Here is a 17455-nt window from a genome sequence, read left to right as displayed (position 1 = left end):
GCCTGTACCCCAGCACACGCCCTGGTGCCTCAGCACACGCCTGTACCCCAGCACACACCCTGTACCCCAGCACACGCCCTGTACCCCACCACACGCCCTGGTGCCCCACCACACGCCCTGTGCACCACCACACGCCCTGGTGCCCCAGCATATGCCTGTACCCCAGCATACGCCCTGGTGCCCCAGCAAATGCCCTATACCCCAGCACACCCCTGTACCCCAGCACACGCCCTGTACCCCACCACACCCCCTGGTGCCCCAGCAAACGCCCTGTACCCCAGCAAATGCCCTGTACCCCAGCATACCCCATGGTACACGACAGCGCACCCTGTCCCAGCACATGCTCTGGACCCCAGCATACCGTCGATACCCCAGCACACTCTCTGTACCCCAGCACACGCCCTCTATGCTAGCACACTCCCTGTACCCCAGCACATGCTCCGTACCCCACTGTATCGCAGCATAAGCTCGTTTCCTCTCTCTCCTTGGAAGGGAACTTCCTTTGGAACCCCTGAATCCCATCTTCCTCCGTAAGTGCCACATGGAGCTGGGTCGGGAGGCCCCTGATGGTCTCTGGGGAGTTGGTCAGACAAACCTGGCTGGGCCTGGGTCCAGTCTGGTCAGGTCATGGGGGCAGATGCAGCTCACTGAGTTGGGACTCCCCAGGGCCCCAGAGCACCCAGCTCAGGAACACACCCTCCCCACCACGCTCCGGCCCTCTCCCGGCAAAGCCTCGACACAGGGGTCTCCCAACCCCACCTGTGCCATCTATTCAGGCTTGCTCCCTGGCCAGCAAGGCCCTGCCCGGCCCCGGTGGCTGGTGGCCATCGGGCTCCTTCCTCCTCAGCCTCCCAGGGCACTGCCCACGCTGCCCTCCTACCCCAACCTGCTCTGGTCACCTCCTTCTCCCCCAGACTCCTTGGCTATCCCCGATCCCAGCTCTGAACGTGCGATGCCCCAGGACTGGTCACGGGTCCCTCTCGATGCCCACCTGGCTTGCTTCTGCAAGGTGACTTCGAAACCCCAGCTCTCCTCTGAGCCCCCAGCTGCCCTCCGACATCGCCCCTTGGGGTGTTGCTCCCTAGACCAAGCAGGACCAGCCCCTCCCCAGGCCAGAGGCGGCTCTCCTCCCCCACGTCAGACCTCAGACCCTCCCCCACCCAGAGCACCCTCTATGCCACTGAGAGCGAGCCCCTATCCTGTGGCTCCACTCCCTTCCGGGGGTCCCACCACTTCTGCCTCCCCTGCCTGTTCCTGCTGGAGGCCAGTAGGTGAGACAAAGGGCAGGAGGCCAGAGTCCCTAGCTCCTTCCCGTGGTCTCTGTTGGGAAAACCCAGGGACTCCCAGCTCCTTCCCGGGCACCCCCAAAACCTAACCTGACCTTGTCCCCTGCCCTACTTCCCACCAGCCACTTGCTGCACAGGAGCCTTTCCTGGTCCCTCCCCTGCCTCCCAGGCCCGTGGGGTCAGGACTGCTGACCTGGGGCTGGTCAGGCCCTGACACCTTCGCTTCCAGGTCCCTGTCCCCTCCCCTGCTCCCCAAAAGTGGAACCCTAGTCACTCCTCGGCCGGCCCTTGTCTGCTTGTGGGGGCAGCTGCAGACACCCATCGGGACAGCCCCCCCCCCAAGGCGGTCGGTGGTCAGCGGCCTGCAGGTGGGGGCAGGAAGGGCTGGCAGACGTGGCCGTGTGGCTCAAGCCTGCAGGGCCAGGGAGCGTCAGGAAGCCTTCCCCACTTTTAAGTTTTCATGAGCGGTGGCTGCCCACTTCTAGCACCGACAGAGCAAATTACAAGCTGTCCTCTTATCCCGAGACACAGGTGGTGATGAGCATAATTAGGCCGGCCCACGAGGAAATGCCTTCCAGAGCAGCCCAGACCCCACAGCCCCAGGTTCACGGCCCAGGCTGGGCCTGGCTGAAGGACGCGCTCTGGGCTCGGCAAGCTGGCGGGAAGAAGCAAGGGGGCCTGGGGTCACAGACAGTCTGGCCTGCCCGAGGCCCTGGCCCTCCACTGCCTGGCTGCCCTGTGGCCCCTGCACCTCTCTGAGCCCCAGCCTCCTTACCGGGGGAATGAACAGTGACAGGACCGTCTGCCACAGCATCTTGAGGGTGCCAGGCCGGGGACATTGGCTCTGGAGACGTTACCTGTCCTCCCTGCACCTCAGGCTCATCCCTGTGAAGTCTGGCCAACCGCTCGTACCCGGATGGATTAAGTGACAGACCGCCGCAGTGCGGGGCCTGCGGCCTGGCACCCACCGGCTCGGAAGGTGCCAGTGATCAGGGCTGATCTGATTCCCACAGCGGCCCGCTCTGTCGCTCACATCACCCCGGGTAGATGGGCCCTGGGCCATAAATCCACGTGTGGCTGCAGACGGTGCGTGGCCCATGCCCTCTGTGGGCAGGGGTGTGACCCTGGCTGGGGCCGCCCCCTCCCCCGATGGCTGGTCCAGCTACGGCTCAAGGCCCTGTGATGGGCCGGGTGACCAAGCTCACAGGAAGCCGCCTGCGGGAGGGCCGGGAGAGGCGTCCTGGGAACCCACACATGGTGCAGTGGCCTCGGAGCTCGGTGTCGGCATCCAGGGCCGGCGAACACTGCCTGGGTGCCACAGGCTGGGGTGAAGTGAAGGGGTCTACCTTCCTACGTGTCTGTTCTCGGTGAGAGACCTGGAGGGGAAGGCTGGGCGCGCCAAGGCCGCTGCTGCCAGGGGCCCGGTCTAAGGCAGGGGTGCCCCACGGGCGTGCACCGGATAGGCCTGGTCTGGGGCCCAGAGGCTGCAGGGAGCCTGCGTCTCAGACAGCCAGTGTACCGCCTGGGGTCAGGCCACCAGCCCCGAGGACTGGACAGGCCAAACCTGGGTCCCATCCCTGGGACAACCCTCAGCCCTGGTTCCTCTGTCCACAGAGGTGAGTGGCTCTCAGGCTGGTGAGGACAGGGGTCTAGGCCGAGCAGACAGAAAGGCCATCTCCCTGAGTCCTGCCATGGGGCTCCTCAGAGGGCTCCAGCCAGACTCATCCCGACATGCACGGGAAAGATCCAGCAAGGCCCGAGACTGGCCAGGATAACCCTGTGGGTCACAGGCACTGGGGGCTCTGGGCTCCCCATGGGGCCAGGGCCTCTTGAATGTTTGGGGTGGAAGCTCAGTCCCTAGCTGGCTCTGCCCCATCCCCACCTGGCTTGTGTTTGAGCAAGGCCCACTGCCTGCCTGGGCCCCACAGTCTTGCCCACACTGGAGTGGACCCCAAGAAGCTTCCCTTGCTCTGGCAAAGCAGCTCAAACCTCACCCACCTGGTGCCAGGACCTGCCAGGGGAGCCGGGCAGGGGGAGGCTGGGGGCCGTCCAGCTCCCTGCTGACCAGCAGGCTGACCGGTGGGCCAACAGGTAGGCCCTGCAGAATCCTTGCAGGCAGCTCTGGCACGGATGGCCTGTGCCGGGAAGCTCCAAAGGCAGGGCCCCGTGGTTGGCCTGAGGGGAGGGTGGCCAGACACTAAGCACACGGCCACGGGCCAGGCCCACCCGCGCAGCCACAACAGCTGTGCACTCACATGGGGCCGAGATCCGACTGCTCACTTCCCTTGGTCTGCCGCTGTGTGCTGCCGGCTCTCTGGCAGGCGCCTGGGAGCTCCCTCCGCACCAGAACCCACACACTGACGGGCGAGAGAAAGGGCAGGGCCCAGGCCCACCTGCCAACCCTGAGGCCAGCTATTCTGAGAAAGGGCAGAGCCTGGGCGCAGCCCGGGGACCCAGACCAGGACAGACGTGTGGCTAGCGCCACCCCTGGACACTGGCACTTCCTGGGGCCTGCGGGCAAGGAGCCGGGCGTGGAGGCACGGAACACTGGACGGGGAGCCTGTGGGGCGGCGGGCACTGGGGGTGTGGAGTGGGCATGAAGGCTCCCTGTCCTTGCCCCTCCAGCCCAAACCTGCAGACTCACTGGTGGGAGGCTGGTGGCCACATCCCTCCCGCACCCCTACCCTCACCAGGGTGGCTCAAGATCCACCTCAAAGGGAGGCTGGAGGGTTGGGGGTGGGGCTGGAAGGCTTTCCTCTAGTGCCTGCCCACTGCCGCGGGCCTGCTGCAGGGACCTCCCCTGGGTCGGGAACCTGGAGGAGCAGCCGGAGGACCGGAGAAAGAGGAGGGGGGACAGTGGCTTCTCAAACCAGCAGACGGGCCCAGCCTGGGCCTTCTGTATAGAGTAGTCCCGCCAGGGACCTCCTGCGCGCATGTCGGAGAGGGGCCCTTGTTCTGGCACCCTCGGCTGGGCCGGGGCCTGGGAGAGCCTCCTTGGGGTGGCCTGGGGTGTATGCTCTGCCAGTGACAACCCTGGGGGGCAGGCCCTGCAGCCTCAGCCACCCGCCTGGGTGGCTGCACACTGTCCATATTCTTCCGGGCAGCCCGGGGTGCCGGGGAGAGCCCTGCCTTCTACCCCGCCTGTTACCCACCGCACCACGGCGGCCTGGGCTGGCCCAGGCTTCAGGCTCCCACACTCCTGATGGGAGAGTCCCAGCCCCAGTCTCAGGCTGCAGGGAGACTGGTCAGCAGCCCGAAACACGGAGAGAGCAGTGTCGCTGCCAACAACGTGAATGAATGAAATCAGGTCCCACTTGGCGGCCACCCTGAGCGCCGAGGGCCTGGGCAGGATGTGGCTGCTCTGAGGAGGACTCTGGTCTCCCTGGCCTCAAGGCCACCCTCCACTTGACCTAGGTCTGAACTGAAGCCAGGAATAGCCTTGTGCTGGGGGCCTGGACGACACAGGTTGCCCAGGCTGGCTGAGGCGGGAGGGTCCCCGCAGCCATCTGCATGCCTGTCCCTGTATGGGCAAAGGCTCGGGGTCCCCATTCCCACTGTCTGGCCACTTCTGAGGGCTGTGGCCACCCCTGTGGGAGGCTGTGGGTCTCTGCCTCTGGACAGCCCTGTTTCCTACGCCAGGGCTCCTCCCCGGGGGGCTGCCCACTATCCTGTCCTCAGCCTCAGCTTCATCGCCCAGGCCCGCGGCTCCTGCTGGTGCAGGGAGGTGGTGGCCGGTGCTGCCTCGAGCCTGCTCCTGCCTGGAGTGTCCCCCCCCAGAGCCGGCAGGGCCTGAGCCCCCTCCTCCCAGAGTCCGCTGCGGGTGCAGGAATGCTTGTCCGTCCCTGCTTCGGCCCCCTCCCTGCAAGCACTTACTGAGACAGAGAGGAGTCCAGACTGAAATCTTCCACATGAAGCCTGGGGACAGACACAAGTGGTCACGTCAATGCAGAAGACAGATGGACGGAGGGTGTGGGCTCTTGGACACTCAAGGAGGCTCTGGGCAGGGTCCGAGGGAAGTGGGGGCGCACCCATGTGCATGCGCCCCCCCCCGGCCCACAGAGTCCCCAGGCAGGCAGAGGAGCCCACGGGAGGCAGCTTGCAGCGGGGCAGTGACCGTGCCTGGCACCCTCGGTGCCCGAGAAAGCAGCACAACACAGGCAGCAGCCGCCACATGCGCCCCCTGCCCAGGCCGGATCCCACCCAAGGCCAAGGCCAAGGCCAAAGCCAAGGCCAAGGCCAAGGCCACCCACCTCCAGCCCAGGGATTAGGTCAGGATCAGCCCATTTGGCTAGCGCTCACTGTCCTTGCTCCCGCCAAGCCTGCCCCAGGCACCATGAGCCCGGCTCCAGGGAAAGGCCCCACTTTCCACCTGGCAAGCTGACTCGGCAAGGGCCAGTTCCCACACGAGACATGAAAGCCAGGCTCCCTTGTCTCAAGTCTGCCCACCTCCCCTCTGCTCCCTGCTCTCCGCGGGCCTAGCCACAGAGCCCACCGGCCCTGCATCTTGACTTCCCAGTGACAGGGCAGGGTTGCTGAGGCTTCTTAGGGGGTGCCCAGGTGCACACCTCCACTGGCCAGCAACCACACAGCTCTTGCCCTTTGGGCCGCCTGCCCTAGGGTTCTGCCAGCCTGGCCACATGCAGCTGACACCAAGATGGCTGGGCCCGGACTGGAGGGGAGGCTGGTGGGAGCTATGGGGCTCGGGACTGGCCCCTGGGGGACTGGTGGGGGTGTGTGCCCACAGAAAGTCTACTCTTTGCTGATGAGGTGCCCATCTAGAAGACTTCAGGACCTCTCTTAGTCCTCAAAGCAGCCATGCTCCAGAAGAGGAAGCATAGGTTCAGAGAGGACCACTGTCTCCCAAGGCCATGGGCAGGGAGGAAGGAGCTGGTCTGTAGGGCTAGGGCAGCCCCTCACTATGGGCCGGGCTGCAGGCACACGCCCACTGCTCCCTGTGCAGGGCACTCTGGGTGGGCAGGCTCCTCTCCTGGTGCCCCGGCCTGCAGCTCCCGGTGCTTGTGGGCAAGGCGGGGTCGCAGGACACTCCTGGGAACGATGTCTGGACAGGGTGTGTGGAGGGGCTGGGCTCCACATGGAGCAGGGGAAGCCAGGGCTTCACCAGGCCTCAGCCTGTCGTCACTGGGAGCTTCTGGCAGATCCTCCATGTTTGTCCGGCTCAGGTTCCCTTTCGTTGGCCCCGACACTGCCCTGAGCCCTGAGTCGGGGTGACAGCTGTGCCGGGGGTGGCAGGAGCCTGGCAGGGCCACGGCTGTTGCGGTGGAGCTAGAAACTCACTGAGAGTGGGTGGGGGTGCTGGGGGGATGTGGAGAATGGCAGGGTTCCTGGAGGAGCACGGGCCGCATGAAGGGGAGGAGGGAGAGTGGACCAGTGGGGGAGGGGCTCTGCTGCTGCTGTTGGACTGTGACAGGCAGGCTCGGGGTCACAGCCAGCATGTGGGGTCCTGGCAAGAACAGCAGGAAAATGTGGGGTCCTGGCAAGAACAGCAGGAAAGTAGGACCAGATTGGAGCCCCAAGGACCCCGAGATGTGGAGGCTACGTGCTGGGCTTGCAGCACCCAGGGAGGACCCGGCGCGGGAGCGCAGAGGGAAAGGTGTTTCCTTCCGTCCTCAGCCCCACAATACACAGAAGCTCCCAGGGCCCTGCAAGCAGGGATGGCCCTGCCCCTCCAGGCCCATCCTCGGTGGCCAGAGAGGCTGCCAGGAGGACAGACTGCGCCCGGTGGCCACTCAATGCAGCCCCCACCTGGGGCTCACGGGGATCCTAATCCAGGCCAGGCGCTGCCACCACCTGTTCCGGCCCCGCCCCTGCCAGGTCCCGCCCATCAGGCCCGCCTCTCCTGGCCCCGCCCCGGCCCCGCCTCCCCCAGGCCCCGCCCCACCGCTGCACCTTTGCGCGGAGCCCCCTGGTAGGGATCCCCCTCTACTCCCCAAACCCTTCCCCTCAGCCCAGCTCTGAGTGAGACCCCTCTGAGGATGTCCCCTCCCCTGAAACTACCAATATGGCGGAGCACAGACAGCTGAACGGCCAAGTGCACGACTCCTCCACCCAGGCCCCCCTGCTCCCCCTCTTCCCTGGGGACCCCTCTTCCTCTTTCTGCCCCTGGGACACGCGGGCCTCTGCCTGCCGCCTCACACAGGACCTGAGTTCCATCCTGGCCTCTGGCCTTCGCTCCTTCCCTCCCCTTGGGGCATCCACACCCACAGGAGGATCCTGCTGGCCCCTGGAGTTCTCCCAACTCAGCTGTCCACGGGGTGCCCCCCACACCCTGCCCGTACTCCCCACAACTCCCAGACCCCGGATTCTCCCTCCTAGATCTTTCTGCAGCCCTTCCCTTCTCACTGGGGCTGCCATCATGCCTTCCAGGCTACCCACTCAGGTGTCCCCTCCAAGGGTATACCCGTGAGCCCCTCCTTTGCAGAGGAACCCAGACCCTGACAGGGGGTTCCCAGCAATCAGGTCTTTCCTCTCCCACCCTGTGTGTCCTTCCAGGTCAGCGTGCCTGACCTGCCACAGCACCTCCAAAGGGCAAAGGTACCCGGCCCCAGGTTTGCTGGGGGCACAAGGGGGGTCCCAGAGCAGCGTTGACCCATGTGGAGAGTTCACTGGACCCCTTGCTCAAAAGCTCTTGAATGATGGGCTTCATCACTCGCACCCCCAGGTCACAGTTTCTAACCATTGTTCCCCTCCCACTCCTGGCCTTACAAGACATGGGGAAGGGGAGGGACAGAGAAAGGAGACCTATGAGCTCAGAGCCCAGGGAGCCTAGGCTGGCAGTGTGTGTGTGTGTGGGGGGGGTACCCATGCTGGCCCACACTGTCACTGTGACTAGGGTGCACTGTGTTGGGGGGGGGGGATTTGGGCATGGCATTGGGAGCAGGCTCTCCCAGCCATGGTGAGGCCTCCAGAAGGCTCTGCGCCACCCTGGGGAAGGCCGGTGCTGCCTCATGGCCCAGGGAGCTCTGACACTGGCTGGCCCCAGGAGGCGGCCAGGCATGCAGATGCGACCAGCTTCAGGAGCTGTGGCCCCTGGCTCCCTCTGAGAAAGATCCCTAGCACCCTAGTTGTGTGGGATGCTCTGTCACGCCTGAGTTCCTAAGGAGCCCTGCAAGTGCGTCTCTGCTCAGGAACCTGTTGTGGGCACTCTCTGCTCCTGTCCAGAAGGAACTCCATGGCGTGCGTCTAAAGTCTGGGGACACGAGGCTGCAGGGCTCCAGGCCCTGATATCGTGCAGCTACAGACAATTCCCTTTGCTCTGCAGAAAGAGGCTAATAGGGACCCTGTACTTCAGGGGCTGCTGGGCACAGAACGAGTCACCCATGTAAGCACCAGCCCAGAACCAGGGGCAGGAGAGTGCGGGAATGGGACAGGGCTTCCTGGAGGAGGTGGCCTTGCCATCTGAGCTCCCATTCTGCACTGCAGGCTCAGATGCAGCCTGGGCAGGACCTGCCATCTCTGCGTCCCTGCAGGAACAGGGACAGCAAGGGGAGCCAATCTTGCAGGGGCTGGGCTGGCTGTAACCAGAGCCTCTGGAGTCACTGCCCCCCACAGCGTCCAAGAGGCGGATGGAGAGGAGAGGAGTCTGTCCTCAGGGCCTTGGCCAGCACTTGCTTCCTTCCCATCCAGGCTGCTCATTAACTGCTCTGGGGCCTCTTAGAGGCACTTAATCTCCAGCCTTAGCAGTCTGGTCCGGGGAATGGGGATAACTGCTGGGCAGCAACCCCCGCCCCCGGGATGCTCTGAGGAGCCAGAAACGGGTGTGAAGGCAGGGAGGGGCCTGGATAGCCTGTAGCCAGGCAGGAGGGGCAGGGGAGAGGCTTCCTAGGCACTCCTGATCCTGCCATCTGCCAGGCCAAGTCCCTGCCAACCTCCACCCCAACCTTAATGAGGCCGGGCACCCCCGCCCCCGGGCTTTGGCCCTGGCTGCTGGTGCCCCTCCCTGGAGCCCTGCGGCCCTGGGAGCCCCCGCTCTCCTCACCCCGGCCCAGCCTGCACCTCTCTGCCAGACACAGGATTCTGTGCCCACGACGTGTGCCTACACCAGGGGAGGTCTGATTCATCTCTGTTCCCCCCGCAGCATCCAGAAGGGCTCCCTGCACAGAGATGGTGTTGGCTAAGTACTAGTGCTGCAGACCGAGCCTCAGTGTCCTCACCCGGGAAATGGGGGTGCTGTGTTCAACCCTGCCCTGGGAGGAGCCAGAGAAGGGCCTGGGATGCCCCCTCCCCAAGCAGGCCCCCTCTGCAGGAAATGGGCCTCCTGCATCCTGGGTGCCACTAGCTCCGGGCCCTCGTCCCAGAGATCCTGAGACCTGACTGTGTCCCAGCTCCAATCTGCTGTGCAGCCTTCGGCCAGGCCCCCAACCTCCCTGGGCCTCATGCTGCCTGCCTCTGAAGTGGGGATGCAGACGCTGGCCCTGCCTCCCCACAAGCGGCCGCTGGAACCGACAGGAGTGTGGGCTCAGTGGGCCAGGGCCAGGCAGGGGTCACCGAGCCACCTGGCACAGTGTCTGGGTCCCGTCTTCCCTCTCTCCTCCAGTCTTACCTGCAGGCCCACGGTACCAGCTACTGAGAGCAGGAGAGAGTTGGGGGGGGGCGGGGAGCATAGGCTCCGGGCGCCTGGGTGAGGGTTCCGAGGGGGGAACCCAGCCATCCCCCCCCCTTCCCGGGGCTGCAGGCGACTCGGCAGGTGCAGCCCAGCGGAGCCCGTGCTGGACGCGAGCGGCAGAAGCAAAGCCCCTCCCGGCGGCACGCGGGGTCCCCCGGCGCGCGCCCCTACCTCTGGCCCACGTCGCTGCCCACGGAGCCCCCACCGCGGGCCGGCAGCAGCGGGCTGAGCCCGTGCGGCTCCTCCGGTGCCGAGGCGCCGGCCGAGGCGCCCCCCGGGCACGCCTTGCCCTCGGACGGCGAGCGCGGCAGCTTGGCCCGCGCCATCCTGCGGGAGCACACGGGCGGGAGGCGGCAGGGGCGGTGCTCCCATCTCCGCGCCCCGCCCCGCGCTCCCCGCGCCGCCGCCGCAGTGGATCGGCCCGGCCGGGCGGGGGGCACCCCCGAGAGGCAGGGGACGGCAGGATGCGCGGGCCCCTTCCTTTCCCCGCGCGGAGGAGCCCCGGCGGGAGGGGTCTCGGCGCCCAGCGGCCAGGGCCGCCTTGTAACGGAAGTAGTAGTAAGAATCACGACAGTCACGGCGGCGCTGGGGGAGGGGAGCAGTAGTGGCGCGGTGACAGCTGGTGGCTCTCGGCCACTCACCTCCGCAGGCAGGAGCCGCTGGAGCCCACGAGCGTTGGTGCTCCGCTGCCCTGTGCCCAAGTCCCAGGCGGCCTGCAGGTCCTGGGGAGCCAGGTGTGGCTCCGGATGGCCTGCCCAGAGCGGTGCCCACCTTCCAGGCCCTACCCCTGGTGCCTGCTCAGGTTGGGTGGGTCCACCCCAGCCAGGTGGGAAATGTGCAGTCTGTCTGTCCATCCCTCCCATCCCCTACCCTCCCAGGGCTATGGGGGAGTCCATGGGGGCACTCATCAAGTGGTGCCCATATGCTCGGCTCGGCTCCGTGCCAGGCACAAGAGCCCTGCTTTGGACAAAGCAGCTGCTTCGTGGAGCCCCATGTGCACCCGATGCCCCGCTGGGGACGGCTCTGGTCACCTCAGTGAACTGGAACGGCCCGAGGAGACAAGGCTGATGTCAGTTTTGCAAAGTGGGGCGATGAGGCACTGAGGTAGGAGGTGGCTTCCCCAGGAGATGGAGGCAGGGAGAAATGGAGCCAGGAGCCGGCAGGTGAGGTGGCTCAGCTGGGTAACAGCAGGCAGGTGTGGGTGCTGGGGGTGCTGAGGCTCCGGCTGGAGCCTGCCGGGTGCAGGAGGGGCTGAGACGCCCGGCTGTCCTCCACAGTGGTCAAGCGGCTCCAGCTTGTCTGGCTTACGGATGGTCTGTGGGAGGAAGGTGGGCCTCAGAACCCCCAGCTCCTGCCTGGCCCCTCCCCAGACATGGAGAGGCAGGAAGGTCCGGTGCAGAGCCATTCGGTGGTCTCAGCAAACCCCCAGCATCTCCCTGGACTGCGTTCCCTGTCAGGAATCTGCCCTCAAGGAACGAGGTGTTTATGTGGGCAAAGCCCCCTGCCTGGCCCTGGGGGGAGGGGGCGAGGAGATGGCCGCCCCTTGTCCCCCTTCCTGCGGAGCGACACGTCAGTAACGGAGCAGGGCCCGATGGCAGGGACGCTCGCCTGGCCACCCCAGGAGGGGCAGGGAAGCCGAAGGGCTCCCTGGGATGCGTTTTCACCTGCAGACAGGACACGAGCTCGCAGTCCCTGGGCAACGCCGGCCAATGCGTCCCGTCCACGGCAGGGAAGCCCACACATCTGGCCCATCCACTGCGGCTGCCGTGTGTTCTCCTGTTTCTGGATTTTGGGAGAGCCTTCAGTCCTCATGTGGCGATGGCTTCTGAGGTCCAGGATAAGAGGTGACGAGGGAAGGTTTTTCCAGCGTTCGGTATGACATGACCACCAGGCAACTGTCGGCGCCGTTCCGTATGCGGTGGGTGGCAGAGGCCCTTCCAGCTGGCCACTGCAGCACTTACATAAGGTTTGGTTTATTTCGAAAATGATCATCCAGTTTAGTATACGGTCCCTGGTCCCTGTGTGTGGAGGAGAGACCGCCCCCCCACAGCCACAGGGCAGTGGCCCGAGACGCCGCCTTCCCTGGCCGTGGCACACCGCGAGGAGTGTCCCAAACTGCCTGCTCCCACTGGGGCCGGACAAGCTCGAGCCCCATGGCCGCGGCGGGAGGGGCGGATGAAAACAGCAGGCTCGCTTTTCTCAAGCGCGGCCAACGCTGCTTCACCCCTACCGCCCCTACCAAGAGCAGCCCTGCGGAGGGGGTGGTCACTTTGCATCTTCTGTGCCAAGAGGGCCTGGGCCGGGCAGAGGGGGAGAGGCCGGGTGGAAGTAGCCAGGCTTCTGGAGGACTGGATGGCGGGGGAATCCATCAGGGCTGAGGAAATGGGGCGGACAGGAGGAGCAGGCGCGGTGGGCTCCAGATCCGTTCTGGGCACTCTTCAAGGGCCTGCCGGACGCCGTCTCGTGGGGGACGGGGCGGCTGGGCTGGAGAGGGAGCTGGGAGCAGGTGAGGCCTGCAGGTGGGATGTCTGCCGGTGTGAGGACAGGGGGGAGGGCTGGCCCAGGAGCCCCCCGAACCCAGGGAGACGCAGAGGCTTCGTGAAAGGTAGTGCCGAATGACCAAAGCAGCAGGCAGAGCGCAGGCCAGGGGACCCCCAGACAGGCACCTCCCTCCACCCTCTGAAGCCAAACCTGAGGATCCAGAGGACCCTGTGTGCACCCGCGGGGACCTGGGGATCCTCACCCACAGCCCCACGTCAGAAGAGGTGAACTGGAGCTGTCCCGACGGCGGTCACTGTCGCCTGGTTGGGGCGGTGCCTGGGCTGCAGCCTGGGGCCAGCGAGCCCACGGAAAGACGCGCAACACTGCCAGTCACCAGGAAGTGCGAGTCAAAACGACAACGAGATACCACCTCGCACTCGCCGGGATGGCTGCTATCGACACACAGAAAATAAAGGTGCTGGCACAGACGTGGAGAAATGGGAACCCTGGGCTCTGTTGCTGGGAATGCGAGATGCTGCAGCCACGGTGGCCCATCCACACCACGGACTACCCCCCAGCCTTTCAAAGCAAGGAATCCTGACACCTGCTACTACGTGGATGAAGCTGGAGGACATGGTGCCCAGTGAGGCCGGCCCGGCACACAGGGACCAATTCTGTATGAATGGAAACGCCCAGGAGGCCAGAGGAGTCGGACCCACAGACCCGGGGGGCGGGCTGGGGCTGCGGCTGAGGGAGGGGACAGTGTTTCACAGGGACAGTTTAGTTTGGGAAGATGAATGCATTCTGGGGATGGCTGCACAACGTGAATGTGCAGATGTCCTGAACTGTGCCCTTAAAAACAGTTAAGATGGTAAATTCTGCGTTATCTGTATCATCCACAATAGAGAGAAGTCGGGGAGCACGATACAGATCCCAGCTGGAAGAGCTCTCGCTGGACCTGGCAGGGACAGCAGAGCACCAGGACGGGCAATGATTAAATCACGGTGGAGAAGTTTCCTGCCGCTGCTGTGACAGATCACCCCAAATTTAGTGCCTCAGAAAAACGCAAATTTACCATCTCATAATCCTGGGGCCCAGAGTCCCAAAATCCAAGTATGGGCAGGGCTGGTTCCTTCTGGAGGCTCCGGGGGAGTCCCCCACCTCCGCCAGTTTCTCGGGGTCCCGTCCTCACGCTGCTCTGACCTCGGCTTCAGTCCCTCCCCCTCCCTTCTCCGAGGACCCTATGACACCATGGGGCCACTGCGACGATCCAGGAGCCCCCGTCAAGAGCCTGCACCTCATCACGTCCGCGAAGTCCCTCTTACCAGCAGAGGTGACGCACCCCAGGTACCGGGGACTGGGGTGTGGGCGTGCTGGGGGACACTGCTGAATCTCTGTGACTCCACAGCTGAATACCTCGTACCCACAAGGAGGCTCAGAGAAGCAGCCCCGCGGGGGTCAGGGCTGAGGCTGCCAGGACACGTGCCTTGCTCCCGAAACTGGTGATTAGAGAGAGAGGACGGCGCGCGTTTTCCTGCGTTTTCAGCAGCAGTTACGTGACAGGGTGTGCGCCCGGCTCCCCTCCACGGGGAGAAGCAGCCCTTGCAGAAGAGCGTGGCTAACCGAGATGCAGACAAGGCAGGTGGCAGGGTCCCACGAGGATGCTCCTGGGGCCACAGTCCTTAGACGCACGCGGGGTCCACACGGGGCACCGGAGCAGGGCTGCGCGGCCGGCCCTAACCCAGCTATGGCAGTGGAGGGACAACCAGCCCACAAGGCCACATGGTGACCACAGTGTCACCTAAAAAGTTCTCTCACCCAAGTTCTTCGTGTTCGGTCCACGGGGCCTTCGGACCCAAGAGCCAGCGTGTGAGGAAATTAGAGGCAGAGGGACGGGCTGAGGCGCCCTGGAAGGAGCAGCTGGACGCACGTGGACAACGGGACTCCCGTAGGAGAGGCCTCACGTATCAGCTGCCTTTGCTGCATAACAAGCCGCCACTGACTTCGCTGCTGCAGGCAACGCCTCACCCCACACGGTGCTGTGAGTGCAAGTCCGAGCGCAGCCTGGCTCCGTCTGTCCCCGGGGGGCTCACGAGGCTGCGGCTGCGTCAGTGGGGCTGGGCTCTCGCCTGCAGCTCATCCAGACCCCCGCGGTGGTGGGCCGGGCCCTGTTCCTGCTGGCTGCCATCTACTCTGTTCCTAAGGGCTGCCTCGCTGCTCGGCTTGCGGCCCCCCGTCTGTAACACCAGGCAGGGTGTGCCAGAGGCCCCAGGCCCCAAACCTCCTCCTCCTCGGCGTCCTGCCAGAGAAAATGTCCTGCTTTCAAAGGGCTCGTGCGCAAGACGGGGCCCACCCAGAGACTCTCCTTCTGATTGACTCAGAGGTCGTGGATGTAGTCTCCTTAATTATAAGGCAGAATCCCTCTGCCGAGCAAGGAAGCAGCGCTGATAGGGCAGCTCGAACGAGGGGAACATGGGTCTCCCATCCCGGAGGCTGGACATCCCAGGCTGCGGGGGCTGGTGGGGCTGGATCTCCTTGCCTGGCCGGGGGACGTCCTCTCTGCCTGCCTCCAAATTCCACTTTATAAAAGGGCGCCAGTCATGTGGGAGCAGGGGCCCCCTTGATGACCTCATGACCTGTCATGACCCCACTTCCACACAAGGCCACCTTCTGAGGCACTGGGGGGTTGGAACCCCAACACGTGATTTTCGGAGAGACCAAGTTCAGCTGCCAACCCCGGGTCATGTGTCGTAAACCCAGGTGTGACGTCTTGTCATATTCACGGTCCTGGGCAGCCGTGGGGAACTTGGGGGGCCACACCAGGTGGGAACCATTCTGGATCACGAAGAGTCCATGGATCCGGGACACAGTGCTCCTGGTCTGAGCAAAGCAGCTACAAGGGGCGAACTCTCCCGTGGCCAGGCTGCTGTGGCTCCCCTCCCCAGACCACACTGGCCCCTCACTCCCCTCCATGCCCTCCGGAAATCCCTGGGCACCACCAGGGGCCCCCCAGCATGCAGCGTGAGTCTCGGGGAGGCCCCGTAAATGCCACTGGGAATGTGCTTCCAGGTGACAGTCGCTTCCCAGGGTGGGGCTGGCCTGGGTGCCTGGGCTGCTTGACAGCGGGCACACCCCAGACAGAAACAGGGTGATTTCTCCCGATGGACACTGTCCCCCACTAATTCTGTGCATTCCAGTGTCCCATGGCGGCCGTAACGGGGACCGTTCCCTCCAGTTCTGAGCCCCGAAGCCCATGGTCAGTACCGCTGGGCTGAAACCCAGGTACCGCGGGGCTGTGCCCCCTGGAGGCTCCAGTGTCCCTTGGCTTGTGGCCACATCCCTCTGACCCCGGCCTCTGTCCTCACACGAGCTCCTCTGTGTAAAATCTCTCCGTCTCTCTCTTTTTTCATTTTGTGGAAAAACATACATGATGAAATTTACCACTTCAACATTCTTTGCCTCCTTCTTAGGAGGACACCTGTCACAGCACTTAGGGCCACCAGGGTACGCTCCCCATCTTAAAATCCTTACTTTGGTCCCATCTGCAAAGTCTCTGCCATCCAAGGCCACGTTCACAGGGCCCAGGGATTAGGAAGTGGACATCTTTGGAGGACTATCGTTCAGCCCATCTGAGAGGGGTCCTGGGCCCTGCCTGCCTGTCTTCCTGGGGCAGCTCCCACAGCCTGCCTGTGTGCCCCACTCCCACCCAGAGGGTCCGGAGGGATGTGACAGGGCTGGCACGCGGGGGTGCCGACACTGTGGGGGCCACTGCCCGGCCGTGGGGCCACATCTCCCCTCACGGGCATCATAGCCACTGCCAGGCTCGGCTAGAATCCTTGGCCACGCTCCCCTCCAGAAGGGGACACAGGGCTGGGGTCTTCTCCCTGCTCCTGGGCCCTGGTTAATTGCTCTGGAAGGGGCCCCAGGAACCAAGGACAGACTGGCCAGAGAGGCAGACACACAGAGACAATCGGCTGCTAGTTAGCTGGGTGGGGCAGGGGCAGGGCATGCCTCTCCAGGGCCTGGGACTCTCCAGGGGCTGGATGAGGGAGCTTTCCACAGGTGACCTCACCTCAGCTTCTCCGGCCCCCTGAGGGAGGCCGAGGAGCCCAGTGAGGCTGGACTAGGGGTAGGGAGGAGGGAAGGAGCCAGCATGTGGGCCCCCAGGGGGTGAGGGTGCAGCCAGCTCAGCTCCCAGAAGGGACTCCCACCCCTAGAAAAGGCAGAGACACAGTGGGGGTTGGCCAGGGCCTTGCCAGGTTGGGGGGGCTGCCCCTGCCCAGCAGACAGCTGTGGGGAGGAGCTGGGGGCGTCTCCTTCTGTCCTCTCAGACTCCCCCTACACACCTGCACCAGGCCCCAGCCCCCTGCCCAGTGCAAACACCTTCTGCCTGCGCCCTGCTGCCCCATGGGAGCGGTGTTCCCTGCCTGCAGAGCAGCCTCCTTCCTGGGCTCTCATGGGGGTCAAGGTCACGAAGGATGCAGGGCCCCCACAGCTCAGTCGGTTGAGCGTCTGCCTTCGGCTCAGGTCACGATCCTGGAGTCCCGGGATCGAGTCCCGCATCGGGCTCCCTGCTCAGGGGGAGTCTGCTTCTCCCTCGGACCCTCCCCCGTCTCATGCTCTCTCTCATTCTCTCTCTCAAATAAATAAATAAATAAATCTTAAAAAAAAAAAAAAAGGGATGTGAAGTCAAAGCAGCTTAATCCCTGCCACTGCCTTCGTAGTGTTTAACTCACTGCCCTAAGCCTGCCATGGGCTGAATACATGTGTGTCCCCCCAGCTTCCTATGCTGAAGCTCTAGCCCCCAGTGTGATGCTGTTGGGAGGACCCTGGGGGTGACTGGGGTTAGCTAAGGTCACAGAGCTCCCTCTGTCTATCCATCACATGAAGACACCATGAGAAGGTGGCTGTAAACTGGAACGGGGGCCGTCAGCAGGACCCCACTCTGCTGGCATCCTGACTTCAGACCTCCAGCCGCCAGAATGCTGAGAGATCAGGGTCTGTTAACTTAAGCTGCCTGGTCTACGGTGTTTTGTTACGCAGCCTGAGCTGACTGTGGCACGGC

General features: G+C 64.5%; 1 protein-coding gene and 1 long non-coding RNA gene across 16 annotated transcripts in view; both read right to left on the bottom strand.

The window, feature by feature from the left end:
• The window catches only part of KCNT1 (potassium sodium-activated channel subfamily T member 1), a 63603-nt gene that overhangs the window by 28825 nt on the left and 17323 nt on the right, over positions 1–17455 (bottom strand). For 9 of the 14 annotated variants that reach the window (XR_012377250.1, XM_073890067.1, XM_073890070.1 and 6 more), the window contains exons 1-2: positions 10081–10790; positions 5160–5201 (exon numbers count right to left, since the gene is read on the bottom strand). The exons of 3 other annotated variants lie outside the window; for them this stretch is intronic. Coding sequence is in view for 10 of the 11 variants with exons in the window: in XM_073890067.1 (XP_073746168.1) it covers positions 5160–5201; positions 10081–10772 (734 nt within the window). In the remaining variant the exon portion in view is untranslated. Of the gene's footprint in view, positions 1–5159; positions 5202–10080; positions 10791–10818; positions 10939–17455 lie in introns of those variants that run through there. 2 more of the 14 variants (XM_073890074.1, XM_073890069.1) reach the window with 2 other exon arrangements.
• LOC112814583 (uncharacterized) lies at positions 11147–16880 on the bottom strand. 2 transcript variants are annotated; one of them, XR_003205809.2, is made up of 4 exons: positions 16078–16880; positions 12653–16046; positions 11574–12422; positions 11147–11224 (listed from the first exon to the last, which is right to left on the bottom strand). It is a non-coding gene; the product is annotated as an uncharacterized lncRNA (long non-coding RNA). The 2 variants fall into 2 exon arrangements; XR_012377253.1 differs by having other exon boundaries at positions 11574–16046.

The sequence above is a fragment of the Callorhinus ursinus genome, unplaced genomic scaffold (assembly GCF_003265705.2).
Source record: "Callorhinus ursinus isolate GAN/ISIS: 27379988/994484 unplaced genomic scaffold, GSC_fseal_2.0 scaffold126, whole genome shotgun sequence".
NCBI lineage: Eukaryota > Metazoa > Chordata > Mammalia > Carnivora > Otariidae > Callorhinus > Callorhinus ursinus.
Note: the sequence above shows the minus strand (reverse complement) of the source record. Positions and strands in the feature narration are given on the sequence as shown.